This window comes from Peromyscus californicus, unplaced genomic scaffold, assembly GCF_007827085.1.
Source record: "Peromyscus californicus insignis strain IS unplaced genomic scaffold, ASM782708v3 Scaffold_9__1_contigs__length_137607984, whole genome shotgun sequence".
NCBI classification, from domain to species: Eukaryota; Metazoa; Chordata; class Mammalia; order Rodentia; family Cricetidae; genus Peromyscus; species Peromyscus californicus.
The window spans coordinates 42,858,361-42,877,018 of NW_026294617.1; the positions used below are offsets into that span (position 1 = coordinate 42,858,361).

General features: G+C 43.7%; 1 protein-coding gene and 1 long non-coding RNA gene across 2 annotated transcripts in view; one reads left to right on the forward strand and one right to left on the reverse strand.

The window, feature by feature from the left end:
* Positions 1–1,902: 1,902 nt before the first annotated feature.
* Positions 1,903–13,749, reverse strand: LOC128105234 (uncharacterized). Its single transcript, XR_008216295.1, has 3 exons — positions 12,994–13,749; positions 11,337–11,481; positions 1,903–2,465 (listed from the first exon to the last, which is right to left on the reverse strand). It is a non-coding gene; the product is annotated as an uncharacterized LOC128105234 (long non-coding RNA).
* Positions 13,750–13,943: 194 nt separating this feature from the next.
* Gmps (guanine monophosphate synthase) overlaps positions 13,944–18,658 on the forward strand; it is a 67,203-nt gene continuing 62,488 nt past the window's right edge. Inside the window, exon 1 of the mRNA XM_052730209.1 lies at positions 13,944–14,135. Coding sequence (XP_052586169.1) covers positions 14,109–14,135 — 27 coding nt within the window. The 5' untranslated portion in view covers positions 13,944–14,108. The remainder of the gene's footprint in view (positions 14,136–18,658) is intronic.

An 18,658-nucleotide genomic window follows, 5' to 3' on the forward strand; every position in this document is an offset into this window, starting at 1 on the left:
GACCAAAAGTCTCAATTTATTTATTTTTCTTTATTTTTGCAACAAGGTCTTACTGTGTGGTCCTAACTGGCCTGAAACTCACCTTATAGACCAAGCTGGACTTGAACTCAACAGAGATCCACCGGCCTCTGACCTGAGGGGCTGGGATTAAGGCATGGGCCACCCTGCCTGGCCCTCCTATTTGTTTTTGTTTGTTTGAGAAGGGATCTCATGTAGCCCATGCCAGCATTGAGCTTGATATGTACCTGTTAGGATGGTTTTGAACTCCTGATGCTTCTGCTTCCACTTCCCAGGTTCTAGCATTACTGGCATGTGCTGTCATTCCTGTGAAAGTCTCAATTTCAATGAATACAGAATAAGGTTTATCACATCCACTTTTGCATTGCAAGGGTCTCAGGAAGTAGCCTACAAGTCTGTGGTGGTTTGAATGGGAATGGCCCCCACAGGCTCATAGATTTGAATACTTAGTCATCAATAAGAGGCACTGCTTAGGATTAGGAAGTGTTGCCTTCTTGGAGGAAGTGTGTCACTGCGGGTGGACTTTGAGGTTTCAGAGGCCCAAGCCAGGCCTAGTGCCTCTCTCTCTTCCTGCTGCCTATAGATCTGGATGTATAGAACTCTCAGCTCCTCCTCCATCACCTGTGTGCTGTGTTCCTGTGTGTCACCATGCTATCTGGTATGCTGATAATGGACTAAAGTTCTGAAACTGTAAGCCAGCCCCAATTAAATGCTTTTCTTTATAAGAGTTGCTGTGGTCATGGTGACTCTTCACAGCAATAGAACTTTGACTAAGACAAAAGCTGTGCATTGGTCGGGTTTTTGGTTTCTTTGTTTGAGGAGAAAATAATAAGTTTGCATTTCTGTTTGTTTTTTTCCTTTTAGTTTGAGATTGAACCTTGAGCCCCATACATACTAGGCAAGAATTCTACAGCACTGAGCTAATCCCAGACCTTTTATGTGTGTGTTCCTGTGTTGGGAGTATACTTGTATGTGAATGTGCACATGAGTGCATGTACATATAAAGACTAGAAGACAGCCTAGGGTGTTGTTCCTCAGGAGCTGTCCACTTCTCTTCCCCTACCCCATTTTGAGACAGAGTCATATTGGCCTGATATTCACCAAAAGCAATTTCATTGAGTTTTGTAAGATAATATATTAATACTAAAAACATAGGAAGTAGATGCCTATAAGTAGCTTCTAGACTAATAGCTAGTCTTATTTAGATCTCACTTTTTTACATGTACTAGTGTGTGTGTGTGTGTGTGTGTGTACTATGTTTACTTTTAAGTGCTATTCCTGTTTGATATCATACCTTTACAGTTTCACTGACTCTCTCTCCTCCTCATTCTCTGGAGTTCCTAATGTTTTCCTGACTATATTTGTGTCATTTGAAAAATTGTAGAGTAGAATCATATAATATGTGACCTTTGGGATCAGGTTCCCCACCCCCCAGCATTATTATCCTTGAAACCAAAATAAGATGTTTATATATCAATAGATATATCATCATGTATCATCTGTAGATATAAGATGTTTATATATATCAATATCATCTGTAGATATCATATTTGTTCTTTTTTAATTATAATAGTCATTTTTTTTTTGGTTTTTCAAGACAGGGTGTCTCTGTATAGTTTTGGTGCCTGTCCTAGATCTCACTCTGTAGACCAGGCTGGCCTCAAACAGAGATCCGTCTGGCTCTGCCTCCCAAGTGCTGGGATTAAAGGTGTGCACCACCACTGCCTGGCCAACAGTAATTCATTTTATGGGCGCCACATCAGTGGAGTTTTTCTTTAAATTGTTTTGAGACAGAGTTTCACTGTGTAGCCCAGACTGACCTCCAAAATGGTAGAGTCAAATGAACAAGAGAATTGATTCTAAATTTTTTTTATTCTTTAACAATACCTTACATGTATACAGTCTATCTTGATCATATCCAATCCTCACACTTTCCCCACTGGAGCTCCCTCCCACCTTTATATCTTCCTTTTTTTAGAGCTCACTGATTCTGGCTAGTGTCGTTTCCTGCATGTGCGTGGCTTTGGGGCTAACCACTGGACATGGGCAATCTACCAGCAGCCATACTCTGGAAGAAAAGTGACTCTTCTCCCAGCATCCGACAACTGTCAACAGCTCCTAAGTTGGAGGTGGAACCTTCTGAGTCTCTCTCCCATCCATGCTGTAACGTTGACTGGATTGATCTTGTTCAGGTAACCACAGCTGCTGGGAGTTCATGAGTGCAATGGTGGCATGTTCAGAAGATAGCGTTTCTACCATCCTCCAGCTCTTACATGGAACCTTGAGTCTTGTTGGCGTGGCAGGCAATGGTTAATATGAATGTCTCAGTTAAGGCTGAGCACTCAACAATCACTTGTTTTCAGCACTTTGATCAGTTGGGTCTGTGTATGGACTGCTGTCCACTGTAGAAAGAAGGTTCTGGGACCAAGGTTGAGAGCAGCACTAATCTATGGAGATAATCATAAATATTAAGAAAGCAGTTTGACATGTCCATTTAGCAAAACAATAATGAGTTTCCTCTCCCAGGACCTCTGATCTCTCCAATGATGGGCTTTTGACTAGGCTTTCAATAGTAGGCATGAATTTCCTTTTATGGAAAGCAGATAGCAGATCTAATCAGTAAGTAGCTGGTTAGCCTATTTATTTATTTAATTTTTTGTTGTTTAGACAAGACCTAATTTATTTTAGAAGGGGCCTCATATAGCCCTCAAACTCACTGTGTAGTCAAGGATAGTCTTCAACTACCAAGTTCTGGGATTACAGATGTGCCATTATGCCTGGCTTTTATCAGTGTCTTAAATAATTTCTTCCAAATTGTAACTGGAGTTTTCTCCAGTCCTGCCTGGGCCTGCAGTCACTCAGACCCACATAAACACACAGATGCTTATATTAATTATAACTGTTTGACCTAATGGCTCAGGCTTCTTGCTAGCTAGATCTTACACTTAAATTAACCCATAATTCTTACTTATGTTTAGCCATGTGGCTTGTTACCTTCTCCCAGTTCTGCCTTCACATCTTGCCTTCTCTGTGTCTGGCTGGCGACTCCTGACTCAGCCTTCCTCTTCCCAGCATTCTCCTCTCTGCTTATCCCACCTATACTATACTTCCTGCCTGGGTACTGGCCAATCAGCATTTTATTTATCAACCAAATCAGAGCAACATATTCACAGCATACAGGGTGATATCCACAGCACCAAATATTATTCCTTAGCTATAGTACTGATTTCTCTTTAGTGGTTATGTTGTGGTAATCTCTCTTGAATAAGTACTTGGATACCAGTAAGAGTGGAAAAAGATGTCACCAAAGCCAGGACAGTTTCTGAAAGCCCTTGGTATGGGGTCCAGTTTGCATTTTCATTTTATACTCTAAAACCACAAGGTGAAGTGAGCAAGCAATTGAGATTTTACAGGAGCCTGCTTAGTACTCAGCTTGTTTCCTAAAGACATATATTATAGTTGACTGGTGTAAGCTTTTGTGGTCAGGTTGTTAAAGGTAATGACCTGTTGTGTTTTAGCTGTTTCTCCAGGTCCTTCTGTTCCAGGTGTCAAAGTGAAGTCACACTTGGAAATGAGCAGGACAAGCAGTGCTAATAATTGGCCTTTTCTGCCTTATTCTACTTCAGTTAAATTACCATTCTATTGAATGTTAATTTTCTGTACCTAACTAAACAAAAATACAAACAACAGGGGAAAATTACTAGTACAATATTTTAGGGAAAAGTTTTGTATTTATCTAATTCCATGTTGTACACATAATGTTTTGTATATAATTTTGTTTTTCAATGGACAGTGATAATATGAAACAAACAAAACAAAAAACAACCTTCTAATTAAAAAAGCCTTCAGCCAGATGTGGTGACACATGTGTTGTAATCACAGCACTGAAGAGACCAAGGCAAGAGGTTCATAAGTTGCAGGCTAGCCTGGGCTACATAGTGAGTTCTGAGATTACAGGCCTGCATCACCATACCTAACTCATAGTCTTTTCTATAAAGGCATTAATTCCTTTCCTGGAAGCTCCATTTCATGACCTAGTCACTTCCCAAAGGTTCCACATTCAAAGATGAGGGGTTAGGTTTAAGGGTATTAATATGGGGTATCATAATCATTCTACTTCTGCTTCCTCAGTTCATCTCCTTCTCACATACAAAATATACTCATTACATCCCAGTTACCCACCCACCCCCCATCCTACTTTTTATGGCATCAACTGTAAATACAAAACCTCATCTAAATATCATCTAAATCAGATATGGGTAATGTGGTAAATATTGATTGTCAACTTGACAGAATCTAGAGTCACTAAAGAGGCAAGCCTCTGAGCACACCTGTAAAGGAATCTCTTATAAAGCTAGTAGCTCCTGGGCATGCCTGTGAAGGATTATTTTGATTAGCTTTCTTGAAGTAGAAAGCTGGGTGAGCACCAGCATGCATCTCTTTCTGCTTCCTGACTGTAGATGCAACGTCACTCCTGCTTCAAGCTTCTAACACCAGGACTCCCCTGTTACGATTGATGCATCCTTGAATTGTGACCCAAAACAAGTCCTCTCTCCCTTAAGTTGCTTTTGTCAAGGTATTTTATCACAGCAACAGGTGATAAAGTAATATATATATATATATAATATTAATTTTGAGGGAAATTGTTCCCCAGTTGTGAAACTGTGAGATACATGCTATAGATTTTCAAAATTGAGTTATGGAGCCCAACATGATGACTCATGCCTGTTGTCCCATAACTTGAGTTCCAGGACAGCCTTGACTACCGAGTAAGATCCAGTCCCAAGGGAAAAAAAATGAGTAGTTATAGAGCAGGAATAGAGCAAATATCTCATATCTATAGAAATAGGAAAGAAAAAGATGGCAAGTCTAAGGTAAGTACAAATTACAAGGCACATTATATGAAATCTTAAGGCTTGAGAATAATCCTTGTCTCAGTCACTGTTCTAGAGCTGTGAAGAGACACCATAACTATGGCAACTCTTATGAAAGAAAACATTTAACTAAGGCTGGCTTATAGCTTCAGAGGTTTAGTCTATTATCATCATTGCGTGAGACATGGCAGCATGTAGGCAGACACGGTGCTGGAGAGGAGCTGAGAGTTGTACATCCAAATGCAGGCAGCACAAAGAGAGAGACTCTGGGTTTGGAATGGGCTTTTGAAATCTCAAAGCCCACCCCCAGTGACATACTTCCTCCAACAAGGTCATACCTCCTAATCCTTTCAAATAGTGCCTCTCCCTGGTGACCAAGCATTCAAATCTGTGAGCCTATGGGGACCATTCTCATTCAAACCACCACACTCCTCTTGGCCTTCGGATTGTCTGTGGTGGAGTTCCTGCCCTTGCAGATCTACCTAGCAGAGACTTTTCCCCAGTGCTGTGCCAGGCAGCCTGGCCCTGCAACTTTGTGCAGAGTCTATTTGTAGTCCAGGCTGGCCCTCAACATACTATTTGCTATGTAACTGAGGATAACCTTGAACTTCTTATCCTCTTGTCTTGTGTCCCATGGACTAGGATTACAGGCATGCACCACCACACCTAATATAGGTAGTGCTGGGTATCAAACCCAGGGCTCTGTTCATGTTAAGCCAGTATTTTACCAACTGGGATATAGCCCTAGCTATATTTGGTCTTTTTTTGTTTGTTTGTTTTTTGTTTTGTTTTGTTTTTCGAGACAGGGTTTCTCTGTATAGCTTTGCGCCTTTCCTGGGACTCACTTGGTAGTCCAGGCTGGCCTCGAACTCACAGAGATCTGCCTGGCTCTGCCTCCCGAGTGCTGGGATTAAAGGCGTGCACCACCACCGCCTGGTTTTTTTTTTTTTTTTTTTTTTTTTTTTGTCTTGTCATATTTGGTCTTTTAAAAGAAAGATAAAGCCAGGTGTGGTTTAAGCAAAATATTCCTAAGGTCATAATTCATAAATATCCTGTTTCATTGGTGGTGGTGGTAGTGATAGCATTTTTGTTTTGTTTCAAAATAGTATCTCTATGTAGACCTGGTTAGCCTGGAACTTGTATAGATCAGGCTGGCCTCAAACTACAGCACTTCTCCTGCCTCTGCCTTCTGAGTGCATACATTACAGGCATATACTATGATGCCTGGCTCATAAATATCCAATTGTATTACTGCTCACAATTTCCACCTTTTGCAGAACACTACACCCGATTGCTCTTTGCCAGTTTACTGCAAGGTTTGCCTCTTCTGGTAGTAATGGTTTTCATTTCCATCAGAGACTTGCTCAGAATGCCCTTTACTATCTATATTTACACCAACATTTTCTTCAGAATCACTTAAGTATTCTGTGGAAAGACTGGCCAACTCTCTATAGCTCTTCTTCCTTTCTTTTTCAAATTATTTTTCATTTATGTGTATGTTTGTGTGTGTTTGCTTGTCTGGGTGTGTACCACATGTGTGCAGGCCAGAAGGTGGTATTAGATCCCCAAAACAGGAATTACAGGCCATTCAACTAATGTGGGAGTGAAAATAGGCCCTTTCTGTAAGGGCAGCATAGGCTCTTATGTCCAGCCATCTCCCTGGCCCATCTGTGAGTGACAGATGGATAGCTGTCCTATAGAATTTGTGTATCCACTGACCTCTCATCCAAGACTGTCAATTTCTAGGGAATTCTTGGTGGATGGACCTGTTTCCACTGAGAGTAATACCATCTCTCTGCATGCACCTCTCAGCCTGAGCCAGCCTCCTGACACCTGCACTCTTCTTGTCAGCGCTGGCCTTCTTGCTCGCCACAGCTGTCTCTCTAGGCCTTCCCTTACTCAGAGGCCAAACTGAGGCGCCCAAATTTAGGAATGTTCCCTGATCTCAGGACTCAGACAACTCAGCTTCTCCCCCTCACAGCTGAGGACTGCACCTCTACCACTGAGCTAAATCCCCAACCCCGACAGCTTTTAAAGAGTGCATCTCTCAAGTGAAATAACACAACAAGACGCCATTTCTCTCTGCTGCTACCCTGTCTATAGGAGGTATCACTGTCTCACCAAATCTATAACTGAATTTGAGACTTTCTGAGGGCTGTGTAGCTTCTCCTAAGGGAAGGCTGCAGGGCTTTCATTTGGCTAGCCTCTTGACTGCTTTGGGAAGCAGCTCCCCAGTCTCCTTTCTGTCCAGGGAGTTGTTTGGTTGTGTTTAGCTTACTTCTCTGCTTGTGCAATGTTACTTTTACTCTTAACTGTATTTTCTCACTTCTTTTGTGACTTTCTAAAGCTTTTCCTCTCTGATATAAAATATACTTTTTTCCTATTCTGATTCTCAAAAGAGAAAGGTCACCAACTAATACAGAGGCAGCTTCTAGTCTACCATCTTAACAGAAGTCTGTTTGGGAAGGGGACATTGAGATGCAGTCTCACCATGTAGCCCTGGCTGGCCTAAAAACCACTGTGTTGACCAGGATGTTTGGAAAGTTGAAACGATCCCCTACCTCTGTTTTCTACATACCAGGATTACAGGCATGTAGAAGTATGCTTGGCTTTGAAAATGTATATATAATTTCTGAAGTAGCCCAGTCTAGCCTGTGCTCTGCTCACATATCATTGCTTATTTCTTGTTTGGTTTGCTCAGTCATCAACTGATGGACTTTTTTTTTTTTCTATTGCTGTTTATTTTGAGACAGGGGCTCATATTGTGGCCCAGGTTTGTCTGGACCTCACTATGTAGCCCAGGCTGATCTGGTACTCATGGCGATCTTCTCAGTTTCCCAAGTGCTGGGAATCTAGGTATGAGTCACCATGCTCAAACACTGGGCATTATCCTGTATTTAATTTTCTAGTCATCCTTTGCCTAGCCAGAATAAACCTCAAGGATCAGTTTGGTCAGTTTAATTAACCAAGTGGCTTTTACCAAAATATTGATTACTCCACTTTTTTTTTGTGATCACTGACATGTTTGATATGATACAGACTCCCTTGGCCAGCCTATAAATAACCAAAGGCAATTGGGTTATTTTGGACTATTTTAAAGAGCACATTGGGATGTATTAACTTCTTTTGTTATTTTTCTTGTAGTCAGGGTGATTATGTTTCAGTTTAAAAAGTTCCTAATATTTCTTGAATCTAGAGGGAAATGTTAAAACAATATTTGTTTTTTCCCCTTTATTAGCTACTAGAAATCCCAATAAGCTTTTATTTAGTTTACTGGAAAATTTTAACAGAAATATATATGTGGCTTCCTATGGTTTCTGAAAGGCTAGGGCACTTGGCATAGAGAAAAACAGAAACCAAGGTCATTGAAATTCTAAATAGCAAGAAGTTGCAGCTGTGGGTTGCAGAATATTTTTCAAAAGCACGGAGTGTTTTATTGCCAGGCTTGTGGCCTCTGGTTTCTTTTTCCTGGGCTCCATTTCAAAAATTAATTCCACCATCTAGTGGCTCCTTCCTGTAATTTCATGTTTGTGGATTTCTTCTCAGCAGTTTGCTATCATGTGAACTATAACTCAATATAGTATTTGGAATTTTAAAACTTAGTTTAGCAGGGCAGTATCAGTTATTGAGGGTACCTCAGGTAAAGGGGAAGGATGCTTGGGATGATGGCATTTCCATTTGGGAAAAGCATCTAAGCCAATAGCAGTCCTTAGAGAAAGCAGGATCATAATGCTCCCTTCTAGGCAACTCTTTGTATGTTCTGGATATTAAACCTCTGTCAGATGAATAGCTGGCAAAAGTTCTGTCTCATTCTGTGGGTTTTCTCTTCACCCAGTTGGTTTTTTTTTTTTTAATTTTTGTTTTGTTTTGCTTTGTTTTGTTTTTTCAAGACAGGGTTTCTCTGAGCCTTTCCTGGAACACACTCTGTAGTCCAGGCTGGCCTCGAACTCACAGAAATCCGCCTGCCTCTGCCTCCCGAGTGCTGGGACTAAAGGCGTGCATCACCACCGCCCAGCTTTAGTTGGTTGTTTCTTTAGCTTCATTTCAAGAAGTCCCACTTTTCAGCTGGCTGGTGGTGGCACACACCTTTAATTCCAGCAGTCGGGAGCCAGGTGGATCTCTATGAGTTCGAGGCCAAACTGGTCTACAGAACGAGATCCAGGACAGGCACCAAAACAACACAGGGAAACCCTGACTCAAAAAAAGAAGTCCCACTTGTCAATTGTTGGCCTTAATTTTTGGACAAATGAGGTCCTATCAGGAAGTCCTTTCCTACACCTATATCTTGTATGGTTCTGCTTGTGTTTTCTTCTAGCAGTTTTGGTGTTTCAGGTTCAAGTTTAGGTCTTTCATCCATTTGGAATTAGTTTTTGTGCAAGGTAATAGGTCGGGGTCTAATTTCATTTTTCTTACATATGAATATCTGGTTTTCCTGGCATCATTTGTGGAAGATGCTGTCTTTTCCCCAGTATGTTTTTGGCATCTTTGTTAAATATCAGATGGCTGTAGTTATGTGTACTCATGTTTGGATCTTTGATTTTGTTCCATTGTCTACATGTCTATGTTAGTGCCAGTACCATACTGTTTTTTATTACTATGACTCTAAAATATTTCTTGAGGTCTGGGATGGCAATCCCTCCAGCATTGCTATTTTTGCTCAGTATTGTTTTGGCTGCCTAGGGTCTTACATGGTTCCATAAACCATATAGTTTTTAAAGCACTGAGAAATTAATCTGGGCTAGGATTATGGATCATCCAATGAATAAATGGCAGAGAAACAATTCTATGTGCAATCTAAGGCTAGATTGGAAACGGCCATATAGGGGCTGGGCATGCGTCTCAGAGTAGTGTTTGCTTACAAAACCCCAGACTTCATCCTTGGTATGCCAACAGAGAAGGAAATCAGACAAGACTATACAGCTTCTACCAGGAATACTCTCCTGGGAATTCTGACCTAGTTTGGAGGAAATCCAGGTATCCTTAAGCAGTTTGAGAGAGAGGCCACAGAGAGGTGGCAATGCCCTGAGGGTCAAAGTGTTCCAGCCCTCAGGGGATATTTCCAGAGCACAGGTATCAAAGCGGGGAGTGAGAAAGCCTTAGAACAGATTATTCTAAGCCCCAGCCCTTGGACCCCTCTATCTCAGGCCTAATAGACCGGCTTTTAGACTGCTCTGATTTATACAATAAAGCAGAGAAAAGCTATTCATAATGAATAAACTCTGCCCTAATTGCAGAAAAAAAAATTTCCCTTTAGTGACCAGGTTTAGGGGTATTGTTTTCATAAAGAAATAAATAACTGGATGCAATCTCAGGCCAGTTATTTTGTGGAATATGCCTGCATTTGATTCCCATTTCTTTCATGCATTTTGGGCAGAACATCACTATTGTCACATTATGCTCATCTTACTTAGACCATCAAGTGACACATGATGCTGATTTATTGTTATTGGTGATATTCATGTTAGTCACTCAAATAAGGTGGTGTCTTGTGGCACCTCTAAAGTTGCTAATTTTGTCAGATGTGGTAGTATACACACTTGGGAGGCTGATGTAGTTGGATCATGTCTAGTTCATGGCTAGCAAGAGTTAACAGTAAGACCCTATCTCAAAAACAACCAAAGACAGTAAAATTTGCTATTTTACCTTGTATAATTAATGATTGTTATGTGGGGAGATACTCTGAGACAGTATAAGTCTGCTTCTCATCTTTTACTCACTAATTTTAGCATTCATTGGTATTTCACGTCTGAACTCATTATTATTATGGTGGTTGAAAATGTTTCTGTAGTATTTCCAGCTTTTGTTACTTGACAGCCTATTGTAAAGCCTGTCTGTGCACCTCTCAGGCTGCAGTTCTCCTTCCTCTCTCTTCTCTGTTGTTTGAGACAGTGTCTCACCATGTACTCCAGGCTGGCCAGTTTGGTCTACATAGACTGTTCCCGGGCAGTCAGGGCAACACAGTGAGAAAGATACTTTTGTGCAAAAGGCCGGGGACAAGAAAGAACCTATCCTAGTTGCGGGACTGCAGCTGTTTGGAGAGGAGTGCAGAGGAAGGAGTAGTGTGAAGCTGCAGCAGCAATAGGCTAGCGGGAGCCAGATCTCTACACACCTAACGGACAAGGCAGCAGTTTGCTCTTCAGTTGCTGCTGGTGGCGCAAGACTGAAACTAAAGCTATTTAGGAGGCTGAGGCAGAAGGGTCACAAGGTCAAGGCCAGCCTGGGCTACAAAGTAAGTTCAATACCTGTCTGAGCAATGTAGTGAGACCCAAGTAAAAATAAAAAATAAGAGTGCTGGGCATATAGGTCAGTGGCAAAGAGCTGGCCTAGTATGTGTGAGGCCCTATGTCCAGTCCTCAGTTCGACATACTGTGTTAGTCAGGGCTCCCTAGTAGACTAGAACTGAGAATGAATATACAGCAAAGGGAATTTACTAGACTGGCTTACCTGATGTAGTCTGGGTCATTGAGCAGTGGCTGTCTACATCCTGGGGAGCCAGAGAACCTATTAGCTGTTCAGATACTTCAGCTAGTTAGCCTGAGGATACAGAGGATTCCTGGAGAGCCACTTGTCTTAGGTCCACATTAGAAGGCTGAAAAAGCCGGGTCCATCAGTAAAGAATGGTAGCAGCAGCGACAAGGTAAATGAACTCACAGCAAGACAGGAAGGCAACAAGAGGTCAAATCATCCAAAAAGCAAACTTTTCTCCTTTTTATCTGGGTATCATGGGAACATGATGCTAACATGTAAAGGGGTCTTCCCCTTTCATGTAACCTGATCAAGCAAATCTACTACACTTGTGCCCAGTGGCTGATCTCTTAGTTGATTCCAGATGCAGTTAAACCGACAGCCAAGCTTAACCATCACCCCATAACAGGCATCTAGAGCTCAGAAGAGATGTCAGAGCCTCTTAAGTTTTTCTTTTATTTACTTACTTTCTTTATTTTTATTTTTTTTATTTTTATTTTTATTTTTTGTAGCCCAGGCTAACTTGGAACTCAGCTTGTAGGCTAGGCTGGCCTCCAACTCCCAGGGATGCCTCAGAAAGTACTGGACATCGTAACATATGACTTCTGCGTGTCATTCATTCTTTTTTTTCCTTGTTTTTAAAAGCTCTTATTTCATGTGTGTGTGTGTGTGTGTGTGTGTGTGTGTGTGTGTGTGTGTGTGTGATATGTGCACAAGTGTTTATGGGCACAGAGACCATGGAGGATGTTGGGTGTTCTTCTCTATCAACCTCCATTTTACTCTCTTGAGACAGGTTCTCTCACTGAGCCTGGGGCTAGGCTGGTGGCCAGCAAGCCCATGTGATTCTCTTATCTCTGTCCTCTGAATTTCTGGGTTTATAGGTAAATGTAGCCACACCTGGATTTTATGTGGATGCTGGGACTTGAACTCCAGTCCTTATGTTTGGGTAGTTCTTATCTGCTGAGTCATCTCCCCATCCAAACACCGTCTACACCCCCCCCAACCCCCCCCCCCACCCCCGTAGTCCTGGCTGCCCTGGAACTCACACTGTAGACCAGGCTGGTCTAGAACTTAGATGTGCCTGCTTCAGCCTCCTGAGTGCTGGGATCAAAAGTGGTGGCCAACTACCATCCATTTTTGAAAAACAACAACAGCAACCAGGCAAGCTAGTAAATAGAAAAGAATTTCTTCAACAAGGTAGGGCTCTGTGAGAAGTCTATAGCTTATTAAAAACCAAGTCAGTGAGTTCCAGAACAACCAGGAATACACAGAGAAACCCTGTCTCTAAAAACAAAACAAAAAAACTGAGCCACCCCCGGGTGACATCATGAATCCATTATTGAAATGTATCTTGCAGCTTATAAAGATTTGAGGTTGAAATGGTATGTAGCCAGTCCTTAATGCCAGTTATCACATCATTCTACTGCACTGCCTGGGGTGGGGGTGGTGGGTGGATGTTTATACAAGTTGAAACTGTTCTATCGTTAACTACACTCTGGATTGTTCATACAGACCCACCAAGAAAACCCAGTATCATGGCATTGGAAAATTCAACTGTTCATTTTTCCAACCAAAAACAAAACCAAAAAACAGAAAGGTAAGTGAAACAGGGCTACTTGAGTGGCAAATTATTTACCGTGTCTTAGTTTTCTGGTTTGTAAAAGATGTGACAAGAACAATCCTTCTCTATTCTCAAGACAGCGACCGACCGTTAGAGTAAGTTCTGGTGGTTCCAGTTTGCTCGATGTCACTCCCCATAACCTGAACCAGAGCCTGACAGGAGAGCGTGGCAATGTTAGTGTTTTTTAATAGATGGATAGTTGTTGAAAGGTTTTACTAGAAGTGATCATTCCAAGTTGGAGTTTTTTGTTTGTTTGTTTTTTGCTTTGTTTTGAGACAGGTGTTGGGGCCGCAAACTCGTGGCGATTCTCTTGTCTCAGCTTCCCTGGTGCTGTTATTCAGGAGTGAGCCAGGACACTTTGCTACAGGTTGTTATTGTTTTCCTCAACCCTGATTCAGGCTTTCAGATAACCACTTCAAAGTAATACTAGCCCTGAGGGGTGCCAAGGGGCTAGCTGGAGTACAGTTCCTTCCCTGAAAACAATTCTAATGAAAGCACTGTTTGCTATACTGAGCTCCAGGACCAGCCCGCTGGCGCAGCTGCCAATCAGTGCTGCTCTCAAACTCCCTTCTTTTACGAAATCCTGCAGGCGCTGCAGACCTGATGAACCTAAACCTTTGCCTCTCCTATGTCCTGCAACTGCGTCCTGGCTACCCAAAAGGCCCCTGGAGGCCTGCTCCCCGTGCCACCAGCTGCCACTGAAGTCAGGTGGTCCTTCAGCGGAAGGGGCCTCCCGACTGGAGTTTTTCTTGTGGTGGCCTTGGTGACAAAGCCACGCTACGCCGAAGGCTCCTCCTAGCAGTAAGGCGATCCAGGCCGCAGCCGCGTGGCGAACGCTTTCCATTCCTGTAGGCTAGAGGCTCCCTTCCTCGGGCGACGGCGAGGGCGGGGCTTGAGTGGCCCCGCCTCCGAGGGCGGGCCGGTTGGCGGCGGCCGGACGGAAGCCGGAGGCGGGAGCAGAGCTCGCTCCTGCTGTGTTCTGGAGCTGCGGCCGCGTTCCGAGCTGCTGCTGTGCTGCACGCTTACCACAGTTAGCTGGTCCGGCCGCTGTGCTGCTCGCGTCCAGGCCTCGCTAGCGTCTCCGCCCGCGGCACCGATTCTTCCGGCGCCCCCCCGCCGCGACTGCCCAGATGGCTCTGTGCAACGGAGATTCCAAGGTCAGTCTGTGCTTGGGGTCCCTGCCGCCCTCAGGCAGCTTGAGCGAGACCTGGGGGACCGTCCGCGTCCCTTGGCCGGGGCAGCGGCGCTCGGCGTGTCGCAGCCTGACCTGCGGCGCGGCTTCCCGGTATCGGAGGCACCTTTTTGGCTTTGCTAGTGTGAGAGATACGAGCGGCGGGAGCGACCCCCGCGGCCGTGGGCGCCGAGTTCCAGCTCAGAGGCGACCGGGCCGTGGGCCCCGGTTCTTGGGGATGCCGAGGCCCTTACGCCGCAGGGCAGGATCGGAGCCTCGCGTGCGGCGGTCGCGCTGGGCGGGCCTGTGCTCTTCTCACCCGCCTGGGTGAGGGCCCTAGTTTCCCGCCGCGGTGGGCCCTAGCGAGCCCCGCTGACCGCAGCCTCTGTTCCTGGTCCCAGGTGTGCTTTGTCGCCCGGTTCTCCCGCCATCCTCGGAGGGGAAGGGTGTGTGGCCAGGTTCCGTTCCTGCGCACCCTGCATCGTGTTTCACGTGCTAGTTTTGGGAGACCCGTTTTCCCCCGCTTCTGGGGACTCTGGCTGCGAGCCGAGGTCTCCCCGGGTGCAGGAAAAGTTGACTTAACTGCGTGAGCCAAAACGCGAGAGCGTTGGGCAGTTGATGCGCTTCCCGTCGTCTCCAACTCCCAGCCTTATTAGACCTCTTTCTCGCCTAGCCTCCGAATTGGCCCCCTTTCTCTGCCGAGTTAAAGTCGTCTTTGGTCTGGAGGTCTTTAACGACCTTCACAAAAGCCAGTGTTGTCAGCGGGAAACTGCAGTGTTGAAATGCTATTTACTTTAACGAGGTGTACAATCACCCTCTGCGTTGTTGTGGCCTAGAACTGGTTAAATTTCTCTTCGGGTGTATGAAACTCCAAACTTTGGAGTGGGGCTCGGTGTTCTACAGCCAGGCATAATTTCAATACAGTTACAAAGATGGAGCTTAAGTGTCACGACTTCGTGAATGGCTGTTAATACTTAGTAATCATTCAAAACCTGCATTGAACAAATGAATAAACATTGTGAGGTAGCGCCTAAATTCTCAAACCTAGCACTTGACATGCTCTGAAGAGTTAATCTCATCATATATCTATGTACATTTGTCTTTAATTTTGAACCTTACAACTCAGGGGAAGAATACATCTTTATGGCTCATGAATCCGCCTAGGTATTAGAACACAAGCCTGCTTTACAAGCTTTGAAAAATACATTCTGCAATTGAGAAGAGTATTTTCATGAAATATTCACATCAGAAAGTTAAAGTTTCAATTTTCAAATTATCTCAACAGTATGAGCATAATTTAAGTTTTTTAAGACCAGAAGTTTGATCATCGTGGGTTTTTGTTTTTGTTTTTGTTTTTTTTCCCCCCTGGTTTTCTGAGAGAGGGTTTCTCTGTGTGACTTTGGAGCCTGTCCTGGAACTCACTCTGTAGACCAGGCTGGCTTCGAACTCACAGAGATCCTCCTGCCTCTGCTTCCCAAGCGCTGGGATTAAAGGTGTGCACTACCACCACCCGGCTCACGAGATATATTTGAGTGTAAGGTGAATTAGCTAAATTTTATTTCAAGGTGATGGGAAGGGGCGGGGAGCAGCTTACAGTTTGTCTATAACTCTAGTTCCAGATGATTCGACGCCCTCTTCTGGGTCCCCTGTGGATACTGCATGCACATGGCACAGACATTACATGCAGGCAAAACACCCTTATACAAATTTAAAAATAAAGTGGAAAAAACAAAACAAAAACTAATTCTTAAGCTGGGCAATTAGAATTAACCATCACAGATGTTATTCCAGCACCTTCAAGGTAGAAACAAGAGCATCAGTCGAAGACCAGCCTCCTCTACATGCACAAACTTTTAAATTTTGTTAAAAAAATGTTTATGAGTGTTTTGCCTGCATGTGTGTGCCTGTGTGGAGGTCAGAAAAGGACATTAGATCCCCTTGGACTAGAGTTACAGACAGTTTTGAGCTGCCACATGGATGCTGAAAATTGAATCCGGGTCCTCTGGAAGAGCAGCCAGTGCTCTTAACCACTGAGCCATCATCTCTCCAGCCCTGTTTTTAGAACTTTAAAAAATTCTGTTATTTTATGTAAATGGTTTTCTGGTTGGCTTTTTGTTATCTGGGAAGGTGGAAGGGTTGAGAAAATGCCTCCCCCGCCCCATTGTCTTTAGGCAGGTCTGTAGTGTATTTTTTTTGATATGTGTGGGAGAGCCCAGCCTTGTGCACAGTACTAGCCCTGGAGCCAGTGGTCCTAGCATGGGGAGCAAGCAGTGTTCCTCTGTGGTTCTGTTTCAGTTCCAGACTCCATGTTCTTTCCTGCCTTGACTTCCTCCCTGACTTCCCTGATGATGGACTACCCCCTGTAAGCTGAAATAAACCCTTTCCTTTCCAAGTTGCTTTTGGTCATTGTATTTTCGTACATACAGCATTAAAAAGCTAAGAAACTGGTGTTTTGCCTGTATGTATGTTGTTTGCACTCCCGTTACTTACCTAGATGTTTGCCAGTGGAGGCTAGAGCAGGGTATTGTATCCTCGGAACTAGAATTATAGATGGTTGTGAACCACAATGTGGGTTCTGGGAACTGAGCCTGGATCTTCTGGAAGAGCAACCAATGCTCTTCGTAATGGCCAAGACATCTCTCCAGCCCCAGTGTATATGGTTTTGGAAACAGGGTTTCACACTGTAGTCCAGGCTTGCTTGGAAATCATGGCAATCCTCCAGCCCCAGTTTCTTTTTTCCTATTTTGATTATTTTTTTTTTTTTTTGGTTTTTTGAGACAGGGTTTCTCTGTGTAGCTTTGCGCGCTTCGTAGACCAGGCTGGCCTCGAACTCACAAAGATCCGCCTGCCTCTGCCTCCCGAGTGCTGGGATTAAAGGCATGCGCCACCACCCCGCCCGGCCTATTTTGATTTTTTGAGACAGAGTTTCTCTGTGTAGTTTTATGCCTTTCCTGGAACTCTTGTAGACCAGGCTGGCCTCGAACTCACAGAGATCCACCTGGCTCTGCCTCCCAAATGCTGGGATTAAAGGCTTGTGCCACCACTGCCCGGCCAGCCCCAGTTTCTTGAATGCTGGGCTGGGATTAGGAGTATAAGCAACAACACTCAGTTTACCTTTTAAAACTTTTTTAATATAGTTGCTACAGACAAAAAAAATGTAGTATGGGCTTAGTTTCCAAAAAGCCCTGTATGAACCAAATGAGAGTGTCTTTGGAGTGGGCCAAATTTTCACCAAAAAAGTCTCTTTTGTATCTGTGCTCCCATACGACCATAATTCAATAGGATTTTTTTCTAATCCATGTAGTTTTTTTTTTTTTTTTAATCATGGGGGAGGAACTCAAAGCCTTGAATATGCTGGCTCCCCCCCCCCACCCATTTCTTTCATCTCTCCCATTTTGTTTTTTTGTTTTTTGAGACAGCATTTCACTATGTAGCACTAGCTGTCCTGGAACTCAACTCTGTAGATCAGGCTGGCCACAAACTCAGAGATCCTCTTGCCTCTCGAGTGCTGGGATTAAAGGCGTGTGCCACTACCTGGCTGCTTTTCATTTTTTTGTTTGGTTACATTTCAGATTCTCTTATATCTTGTATTAATTGTGAAAACTTTTTACTATTGGGGACTACGGGGGTCCAGCCCCTCGATAGTCCCCTCCCAGAGTCCAGGAAGAATCTACAACCAGCTGATAATTAATCTTTGATGAAAAGAAATGAATCTATGTACACGAAACTCCTTAGTCCATATACTTTGTTATTCTGTGTGAGTTCTCTCTCTACACACCTTCAGTTCTGCTCTCGTGCCTAGCTCCTTTCTTGCCTGATTTCTCTCTGTATTCATCTACTGCTCCCTCTAAGTTCTATCTTAATTCTCTTGTCTTAATTCTGCCTCACCTAGGTCCTTTTCTTCTTGTTCTTATCCAGCTAGTACTTCCCCATCTGACTCTTCCTCATTCATCTTCCATCTCGTCCACACGTACTCTCTGGTCAAAATCCTTATTCCTCCTTGTTCTCTATTGCTCTGTCCTCTCCAAGTCTCTCCAGAGTCCACTTATAAACCCAAGCAATAGCAATCCCCTGGTCGAACAAGGTCACCAGGCTTGAATTCTACGGGGTCATAAAGGTAGATAAGAATTTTCTTCAGGCAGTGACCACCAGGCTTCCAGGGTCAAACGGAGGGGTGTTAAGAATCACATAGAGGTTCAGTAATTGTTAATTATTTGCAACCCAAAGGGGAAGTGACCAATGGGGAAATGAATTAACTAAAGGCTAAATTCAGGTAATATCTAAGAAGAGGGATCTTATGTGTTCCACTTTAGTCTTAAACGTGATTGGTAGAAAATGTTAAGAATATATAAGTTGCTAGGTCAATGGGAGAAAGTAAAACTGCCTTCTTTTTTTCTGTGGCTCCTATCTGTCCAAGCTATCTGCTGTTTTTCTGCAGGGTGGGGGAAAGTGTGCTTGGTCGCTAGGCAACCTGGGTACAGCCAGATGCCTCTGGTGATAGTTAAAGGG